The 10,308-nt window shown below is 37.7% G+C and overlaps 1 protein-coding gene across 10 annotated transcripts in view; it reads left to right on the forward strand.

Annotated features, from left to right (window-relative positions):
• The window catches only part of LOC105481754 (KLF transcription factor 12), a 618,039-nt gene that overhangs the window by 538,217 nt on the left and 69,514 nt on the right, over window positions 1-10,308 (forward strand). For 9 of the 10 annotated variants that reach the window (XM_071081217.1, XM_011741485.3, XM_071081216.1 and 6 more), the window contains one exon: window positions 1,288-1,350. In XM_071081217.1, the coding sequence (XP_070937318.1) occupies window positions 1,288-1,350 (63 nt within the window). Of the gene's footprint in view, window positions 1-1,287; window positions 1,351-7,574; window positions 8,225-10,308 lie in introns of those variants that run through there. The other variant, XM_071081220.1, reaches the window with a different exon arrangement.

Consider the following 10,308-nt stretch of genomic DNA (forward strand, 5'->3'; position numbering starts at 1 on the left):
AAGACCAACAGGTGATCCTTGTAGCTGCAAAACAGCAGGAAGTGGGCCGTGCTTGAATGAGACAGTTCACCAGAGGGGCTGTCTGGCCTCTCTCCATCTTTCTGCATAATTAACACCCCCTCCCCCATGCCGAGCAGAAAATCTGTGCTGAGCAGCTCAGCTGCAGCAGCCATTCAGAAGCACTGTAAGGAAAAGAATGTTAATAAGGGATGTTGGAAGAAATAAGCCTTCCGAGTGCAAAGTGCAGTCTGGCTCTGGGTTTAGGGAAAGACTGCAGTTGGCCCTTAGGCGGGGCTGGAACTTCTTTATCTGTTTCGGAATGATTTTCACTTACTAAATAACTACAGAGAGCTGAGTTTCTTACAAACTGGACTTTAAGACCAGTTTTAAATCCCCATTTTTCTTCTTGTAAATAAGAGCAATGTATGAAGCATAAAGGGTGAAGGTAATATAAGCTAAGACTGCTTAGATCTCACAAATCCTGGCTAAAGATAGACCATAACAGGAAGCTGGCAGCCGGAAGTAGGGCGTATTGTTTTGCCAGTTAGTGACCCACAAAGAGGCGGAGGTTTACTAGCTAGGCTTTGATTGGAAGATAACAGCAGTTTCCGGAAGCTTTAAGCTATTTCCAGTGGATGAGTCCAACCCTGGAAGCTTGGAAAGCAGTATGTTCTTCACTTCTCCTTTATCTGGCTAAAATTTTGAACTGACTTTACTTTCTTCAAAGCCCAGTGGTAGCGTATCACTTCCAGAATGAACTCCTCCTAGGAGTACCTGTTCACCCTTCCTTCCTCCCCGGTGCCCGCAGATTCTGTCGCAGCATATTTGAATGACGTTGTCTTGCGTCCTAGAGTTTTAAATATGGTAGAATGAAAGAGGGGGCACGTAGACGCCTCTTTGTGCCCACCCTCATGGGAATAGGTACAAAGAGGGCTTACTGAACCCAGGCACCATACCTTAGATAACTTTTACCCACTCTTGTACCTGGCAAGGGTTAGGTATTCAGTAACTTTTGTTGGACTGAATGAGTGCATCAGTCCTGCCTCTGGGAGTCTTCAGAGCGAACATTGTGACAGACCTGTTGTCTTGAGAGTGGTTAAGAAGGAAAAAAGGACCACAGATTTGCAGGCATAGGAATTTAATTGCATCATTTACTAAGAGTGGATCAAGTTCTGGGGATTTTGTATTAAGCAATTCTAAAAGAGATTATTAAACAGATGCCATTTTTTAAATTTGCAATTGGGAATATGCTTTTTCAATAACTGGATTATTCTCATCTGTCTACAGGGTACATCCGTCCCCAGTATCAAGGGTCCGGGGAAATCGAATGAATAATCAAAAGTTTCCTTGGTGAGTATACAGTCTAATATGAGAATTTGTAGGTCTTACGGGAAATTTTAATAGGGCTTATGTTAAAATTAAGAGAATTCCTACTTCTCTATACAGAGTGCATTCCTGCTAACTGGACTATGCGGTCTTCCTTTCCTCTGGACAGTTCGAAATAAATATAGATAGAGTTCCTTTCCAGCCAAAACTCTTCATTCACCAAAAACCCTGTGTAACTTTTTTTAAAACAGATACGACCTAAAGTTCCTAAGATTATAAACACTTACCTGTTTTAAAGAATGTTTCCTTTTTTTCCGAAGATATGTAGTCCCAGCTATTTCTCAGATGCCAACTTCAACTTCTCACAAAGATTTTCACAGTTAATTAATCTGTTACACTGGTTTTGGGGATTACAACCTCAGTGATTTTTTTTCCTTGCCGTAGCCTTAAATATCCAGGATTTTTTGGTTTTTTTTTTTTTTTTTTAATTTGAGGAGTACCAAGATCTTCTTTAACTTATGGGTTCTTGAACAAAAATATAGATGGAATTTTGCAGAAACAATCTGAAAAGTTATTTCAACCAGAAAACATTGATTATTGATTCTTTAGAGAAGCGATTTAAAGTGTTTCACAAATATTTCATGTGAAACAGCAACAACAAAAATGTAGGCTCAATATGTGTATTTGGTTACATTACTCCTTTCCACAAAATTAACCTTTTAACACAATGTATTGTTAAGCAAAAAAAAGAAAAATTAAAAAAAACAAAAAAAAATGAACTATGGCTGTATTACTTCAAAGATGAATGGAAATTCCATTTTACTTCATTGAATTATAGTTAGAATGAGATTTTGATTAAAACTATGCCTTTTTTTTTAAGTATGGCAAGATGATTACCAACGATTGAGCTTCCAAATTAATTTTATTCCTAAATCAAGATTATTTTTAGACACAGAATAATGACACTTTGAATTTGAATCATGCCTAATCAGCTCACCTCCCTTCCCCCATTAAATCTAATTAATTCTCACAATAGCTTGGTGATGTTGTTAAATATTGTGCTTTCTTTTTCACAGAGGGGGAAATGGGGCACAGAGGATACAGTCATTTGCTTATACCTTGCCTTAGAGCCGGGGCATCCTTCCTGGTTTCTTACCATTGCTAAAACATATTATCCCCTGTCCAGCTTGAAAAGCTAAGGGGATAATAATATAATGGTCATTACGTAAAAGGAAAGGGAGAAATCCAGTCTGTTGACTTCGCACACCACAAGCTAATGGGTAGACTACAGAATTGTCAGGTATGAGATCCAGTTTCCGCAACTTGGTTCTCAATGGCTAAGTGTAAAACATGAAGTAAATAACAGTTTCTTTTCTTGACTTTTCCTCTCTGAAGTATTGAAGTAATGATGTTCCTGCATAATTCATAGCATGTTATTTGTTTAGTAAGTGTAAACCACTTGTATCTCCAGAGAAGTAATCCATGAAAAACAAAAGTGATGTTTACTACTAGCCTTGAGAAAATTCAACTTTTATTTATTCAGCAACATTTATTTACAGTTCCAGGCACTGTAAGAAGCACTAGATTAGAAAGATAAATAAAACATGGTTTCTATCCTCAAGAGCCTACCTGTCTTGCAGGGCAGATGTGTGTGTGTGTGTGTGTGTGTGTGTGTGTGTGTGTGTGTGTAATGTCACATACACAGACACATATACGATATCACACAAGCACATAATATACAATATGGGTAATGCTCTAAGGAGATATATTTATAATATAATGTTTAGAAGGAGAAGTTAGTGGCTTTATTTAAGACGAATTTGAGGGTTCATACTCGGGAGGGGGTGAAATATAAAGGAAGGAACAAGACTGTCAGAAAATCCATCCCAAAGAAGAAAGCTTTTGAGCAAAGACCTAGAATTAGTAAGAAAAGCAGGGTTGAGCTAGTGTTTCCTTTATAGATTGATGCATGCATAGAAAGACCTGGAGATATTTCCAAATTGACTCTAGTAGGAGCATACATGGATTTAATACGTGTACTTTATTTGGTCATGAGCTAGCTAAGATTTCTATGATATATACTATCTTGAATCTTCCTTAGGTAAATACTGTGAGTCTAGTATATGGAAATAAATCACCTGGTTAGGAAGAAGCCCCATGAATCACCCAGCCTCTACTTCTGGTAAAGTGATAAACACTTATTATTTCTTTGTGAAATACTGGCCCTGAAAATTCAGAAAGTTTAAAGACTCATGTTGGCAATGAAGACGAAGGGAAAGTGATAGTCGCTCTCCCCCATCTATCAGCTGGGTAATTTGTAGGATTAGATGTCAAGTTCAACACTAGCTGGGCTGTGGCTTGGGTTCAACCTGGAAACACTGTATTTAAGAAGGAGAAACAGTGATTTTTGTGAAGGTAACTTAGAAAATACCCCAATCAGTTAAAAAATTGTGTTCATCAAATAAGTAATTAAAGTTCAGGAAAAGAAGAAAAGCCTCCAACTTAACACTATTAAGGTATGTATAGGTAAGGTATGAAAATCAGTAGGTTGGGAAAGCCTATGGCTGTTGTTGAGCTCCCAAGCCAGTGTTTATTATCGAGTTAAGGTCATTTAAACTTTTAACTAGCGTTTTCTGCATAATATTGTTATGAGAGGTGGCATCACTGGCCTCATTCATGTGGGAACATTTCCCCTGAAGGTGAAGAAAATGAATATCTGTATAAGGCAAACAAAATCCACTGGAATTGAAAGTGTGGTAATATTGCACATACCCAGGGAGGAGATGAGAGTGCCAGGGCCTAAGAGGTCCAGCAACATATGTTGGAGTGGAGCCAGGCTTGCTATAACTGTCTGCTAACTCCAAGGGATTAAAGAATGGCAATAAGAACTTCATGCAGGGTGTATTAGCACCCCAATAACAAATACCAGATCATTGTACAACTCATTTACTATTGAATTAATTAAAGGTGGCAAGCCAGGCCAGACATAAACTCTGTTCATCAGAAAGTTTGTCCCCTCAGTACCACCACGCACTAGGAATATTTACTGATTTGAAGACTGATGAAGCCTTTGGGGTTCAGCCATGTGAATTTCATTCTCTATTTCATCAGACCACTCCTCTTTCCTTCACCCTTGGCCCTAAATGGAGGTGAGCATGCCTTCCTTTCTCCAATGACGATGGTAGGGAAGTAAAAACCTCTTTTCCTTCTACCTATCTTAGGTTATTGGCTGGGGCCCTGTGTAAATTAGACTGGTAAAAGACAGATTAGCAAAGAAAAATGAACAGAAGTTTATTAACATGTGTATTTACATGCGCATGGGAATGAGTAACCCAGAGAGTTGGTTAGAGCTTGGACTTGTATAGCATCTTAACCCAAAAAAAAAAAAAGTTTTTTAGAGACGTGAAAAAGACAAAAGGATTTTGAGCTTCCAGGGGGTAAAATCATAGGAAGGTAAATATATGGGAGACACTAATGGAAGATAGGGATAGTGAGATGTGTTGTGCAGATTCCTCTGATGCCGTCTCTGGGCTGATATAGGAGAGTTGTCTCCAGTGATTGCCTTGCCCTTCCTGGTAGAAGGAGGGAGAGCAGAGACCTTTTCTTGTGTCTCCTCCTTTTTCATTGCCTGTAGCTCATAATAATTCTTATGCCGAAGTGGCAAATTTTTAAGTGGCATATTCTACTACCCTTCATGTTATAAACCATTTTTAGAATATTTGCCACTCTTTCTTGCATACGATAATGCCAGAAAAAAACTGTTTTTCTGCATTTGAGGCAAATGTGGAAAACTTCTTATTAGAGAGTTGAATGTGAAGATAGATTTTTCTTCTTGGCAGTTCTTTTTAATTGAAACGATTATATCCTGATATCAAACCCATAGGACAGCAACTGTTTCCAGGTCATATTCAGCTGTTTTATTCCTAAAGACATGACAGAAATCTGTAAGCTACATTTTGCTATGTCTGTGTAGGCTGGCATAGGACAGGGTGGTGTTTAGTGGGAAATATCTGTGAACCAATTATTGAAGTTGACTTAAGGCTCCAGAAATTTCCAGAATCCATGTTCGTATTCTAAAGACGTGCACATTTATATATGCCCATCACTTGCTTTTTTCCTCTCCACTTCTCACTCTATCCTGCTCCATTTTTAAGGTTTTAAAGGACTTGGACATGTGTCGTTGCTTGATAATGGTGATGGTAGTGATTGTGCTGTGTACCTAAAACGTGTATCAAGGGCTGTTATGTAACAGTGGTAGTGGGAGTCACATAATGCAAACTTTATGGGCCATTTATATGATAACATAGGAAATAAAGCATTATTAATAGTAATCATTGGCCAAATATGGTGGCTCACACCTGTGATCCCAGCACTTTGGGAGACTGAAGCTAAAGAATCACCTGAGCCCAGGAGTTTCAGACCAGCCAAGCAACATAGTGAGACTCCAGCTCACTATTTTTTATTTGCTTTTTAAAATAAGCCAGGCGTGAGGTATGCATCTATAGTCCTAGCTACTCAGGAGGCCGAGGCAGGAACCTTGAGCCCAGGAATTCAAGGCTACAGTGAGGTATATTGTGCCACCGCATTCTAGCCTGGGCAACAGAGCAAGACTCTCTGAAAAAACTATATATGTAGGAATTGTCGTTAGTAAAATTGAAGTAATTTTGTAGTTTTCTCTAACCAATTAGATGCTGCCACTACCAGTCTCAATTATTATTTATTTATCACTGATGTGCCTAAGATTTTATGTAGCTATATACACAAAAATGCTCCAGTGTTAATGAAGTCTCTATGCAAATTATGATGCATTCTGGGTGTGAATCATATTTCACATTTGGGTGTGAAAAAGTTCTGTGTCACAAATTTTTGTGGAGGGCAGGAAGAACCTTTTCACACTTTAATGTTTTAGTGTGGATCTATGGTGCTACAGTGAACTTAAATATTTATATTCATACAGTTACAAATGTTAGACATGACTTCATGGAATCTTTTTGAGGGATATAACTAGGAGAGTTTTGTCATAAAAATAAGAACATTCTTTCTTGCTTAAACCTTTTTCCTTAACAAAGGAAGGCACTGAAGTTGTTGATACTGGAAATCTCTCAGAAATCTAATGTAGAACAGCCTTTTGAGGAGGGACAGAGCATTTCCAAATTACCAACTTCAAGGCTATAAAGGAAATGCAAGCATCATCAAGTGCAGTTCAACCTCCTTACCTTACAAATATAGGCCCCAAGACAAAAATGTTACATGCCAAACCCAGGCATCCATCCAAGCTTCTCTGTGCCTGTTCATCCAGGCCTCTGCATGCCTATCCGGTCGTCTTTCCATGACGTGGCAGTTGTCCACCTGTGCGGAGAGCAAGAGAAATGTGAATGTTTAATTCGTTACAAGCTAAGCAGAAGGCTTTTGCCTGGGAAATTCCCATTAGATTGATGGGATGGGAGAGCAAGGAGAAACAGGAGAAGCTTAATGAAGACACTGCTCCTCACACCAGTATGTGGCACTTACTCCCTGCCCAAATGTTTACTCATCATCTTGCAGATCCTTGCATGCTCATTATTTATAGATAATATTGATTTTGTTATTTTAATTACCAGAGTATTTCACTGCCTTACTTCTTGACTTACAGAGCAAAAATTATATTATGCATGGACTTTAATATGTGGAAATTCCAGTTCCTAGAATGCAACGCCTCCATGGTCTTTTTAAGCCATGCATGTTGGCAAATAAGTCACAGAAGGTTACCTTTGGTTTGGTTTGGAAGCATACTCTCTCCACAGTTTGATAAGAGATTTGGAATATGGGCCATAGTTGATGTCATCGTTAACCTACTTGCAAGTTCTCTGTATATGTATTGAATTATAATAAAAAGAAGTGCCTGCAGGGTGATGTTACATTTTAAATCCCTCCAAATTCCCATCTTTTCTTTGTTATAATGTGGTATTACCTATTAATTTCCTTAATGACTTCACCTCCTCAAATTTAGCTTGGGGTCAGTTGCATATACTTCAGACTTATGTTCTGTCTTCCAAAGTGACCGTATGAAAGAACTTAGGCCTAATAGTTTCTTAACTTCTCTATCACCCAGAATTTCAGCAAGAAAGATTCATGATAAAAGTAGTCGCTGTATTCCTGCTGGTATCAGCTGATTTTGTCTCTAGCATTTCTTTAGTAACAGTAAAGATGATATAAGGAAAAAAAAAATTAAAGTAGATAATTTTCTGTAATTATTTCCCTAATTATAGGAGAATTAAAGCTATAAGATCCTGCTGAGGCCATAAAGTTTACCACTGCTGAGACATCTTCATATTAAAAACCCGGGAATAGTTTATCAACCTGCAGCTCAGAACCATTTTAATACTGTACTGGAAACCTAACTTGTGAACCCATAAGACATGTCATTGTACTCTTTGTTGATTCTTGGTATCTTCTCAGCACTGTACCCAGGTGTGGTGCTATCATGTAATAAAACATCTCCGACATACTAGCTAATTATAGCATGAACAGGCAATATTGTTCAGACAACTTTGTAATTCTGGGGTTTGTAGTCTATTGTTGTCTATTTTTGTTCTTACGGCGAGGTTTTGTACAGCAGAGGAAATTTAAAATTCACACAGTCTGAAATCATGATTTACCCGAGCAAAGCTGCTTAAACTACTACTACTTATAGGGGTTTAAATTGTGTGATGTGGGTTATTCTCCATCCCAAAACTCTCCCTTTTAAAGTTGTTCAGATGTAGAACTTTAAAATAGATGGGTGCAGTAGGCTGGTTCCTGTAATCCCAGAGACTTGAGAGACAGAGGCAGGAGGATCCCTTGAGCCCTGGAGTTCAAGACCAGCCCAGGCAACACAACAAGACCAACCCCTGTCTCTTAAAAAAAAAAAAAAAGAAAAGTTAAAACTTAAAATAATGGTCATGTCATAATGAAACATGAAGAAGGGAATGTGGGGAGTCATAAATGACTAATACAGAAAAAAGACTGTGTCTCAATATGAAAATATATATATATATATCTGTGATAGCACCAGTACCAGTCATGTTTAATTAACATATCAACTTAAAAGGAAGAAGGATTGTATTTCATATATAAAGAATGAAGCCACATCCTTTCTTCATCTTTCATAGTATTTTTCAGTGGATGTATTTAGGCTAAAAAAATTGGCTATCAATTATAAACCATGACTGTCTTCTAAATATGCATTTGAAAGAATAATGACTAAAATTGGAACCCAATCAAAAATCTGAATGTGTTCATGCATATGCTGGAAATACTGCTCAGGATAATAAATCTTAAGGGGTTCCCTGCAGGAATGCTGCATGTGCCAGCAGTTTTGTTCTGGTTTTCATCTGCTGGTCACATTTGCAATGTCATCTTTCTAGCTATGGAGATTTCTCTGTATACACATGGACAGTGAACTAGCAATTTTAAAATCAAACATATTCTCACCTCAATGTAATTTTTCTCAGTTGACCACCAGATTTTCATAAATTTTCTTAGTAATTTCCGTAAAACTAGCTATTTATTACATTTCTTGGCGTAGCACTAGATTTGCCTAAGGTAAGACCAGTATCCTAATAATATATATTTCTTTTAATTAGTTTTAAGAGAACAATAAATAGCGTGCAACATATTTATAAAAAAGATTTAAACCAACTCAGTATGACACAGGTTTTATCACAGCTATTTTACATAAGCCCTCAGCTAACCAATAGCTAGGGGGCTGAGGACCCTGCTGAAATCCACTGACTACTTGTGGCTGTTGTCTCTGTCTAAATATTCATTTAGTTTAGTTTCTTTTATCAGATGAAGTTCTTTTTTTGTATAAATTTATGAGATACAAGTATAATTTTGTTACATGCATAGATTGTGGAGTTGAAGTCAGGGCTTTTAGAGTATCCGTCACCTAAATAATGTATGCTGTATAGATGGGGTTCTTTTGTTGGAAGTAATGAAAACTAACTGAATCTGACTGCCTTAAGCAAAAGGTGATTTTTCAGTACATAAGGTAGGTTATATGGAGACAAAAGAAAAGCAGAGGAGCTGGGCCTCAGGAAACACAGGAGCCAGGATAGCACCCAGGGTCCAGGAAGCAAGATTTAATCAGCAGGTACAGGCCTGGGAGGGGTCAGCTCTAGCTCCTCTATGTCACCTCCTCAGTAATTCCAATAGAGGAAGCTAGAGTATGATTGGTCCTGGGTTAGGTGCCCAGCCCTTGGTTACAGTCCTACAAAGATGAGATGAGGTGGGAGTAGTTTCCCAAAGGAAAAGTGTTAGTACCAAAAAATGTTGGGAGAGACTGCTCTTCATAAATTAGAACCATCAATTTGCCATACCGTTAAATTACCTGAAAGTTCTCATAAGGGTAGTAACTTTACCATGACAAGCTTTAACACTTTCCCTTCAAGGCCATAATGCCTTATATTTTAGAAAATGAAAGCACTCTGTCATTAGTTACTAGGTCCTTTCTCTTTGGTCTTACTCTTAGTTATTGAGTAGCCAAAACGTATGCAGGATGTTTAGTCAAAATAGACACCATTCTCCTTGAAACCTAGGAGTGTTGATCTTAATCACTTTGAACCTTCATTTCTCTAAAACCCTACTTGGGATCACATATTTAAAAATGCAGCCCTTAAAACCAAACATACATAGTTATTGTGATATCACATATACAATAGGCAGAAAACAGAGGAACTGCCTATGAAATGTATAAAGTTTTGGTCTACAAGCTGGGTTCTGGTATAAATTTCTCACTTATACTAAATTAGTCTTTATGGCTCTTTAAGATAAATAATATTTATATTTATCTTAATAAATAAATGATATCTGACCCAAACTATTCAAATTAGGTCTTGAAAGAATCCCCAAGAGGTAAGACTCTTCATAGCATCACCTTGAAAGAAAGTGCTTCACAATTTGCAATTGCAAAAATATGCAACCAGCCCAAATGTCCGTCAGTCAACAAGTGAATAAAGAAAA

The sequence above is a fragment of the Macaca nemestrina genome, chromosome 16, assembly GCF_043159975.1.
Source record: "Macaca nemestrina isolate mMacNem1 chromosome 16, mMacNem.hap1, whole genome shotgun sequence".
Lineage (NCBI taxonomy): Eukaryota > Metazoa > Chordata > Mammalia > Primates > Cercopithecidae > Macaca > Macaca nemestrina.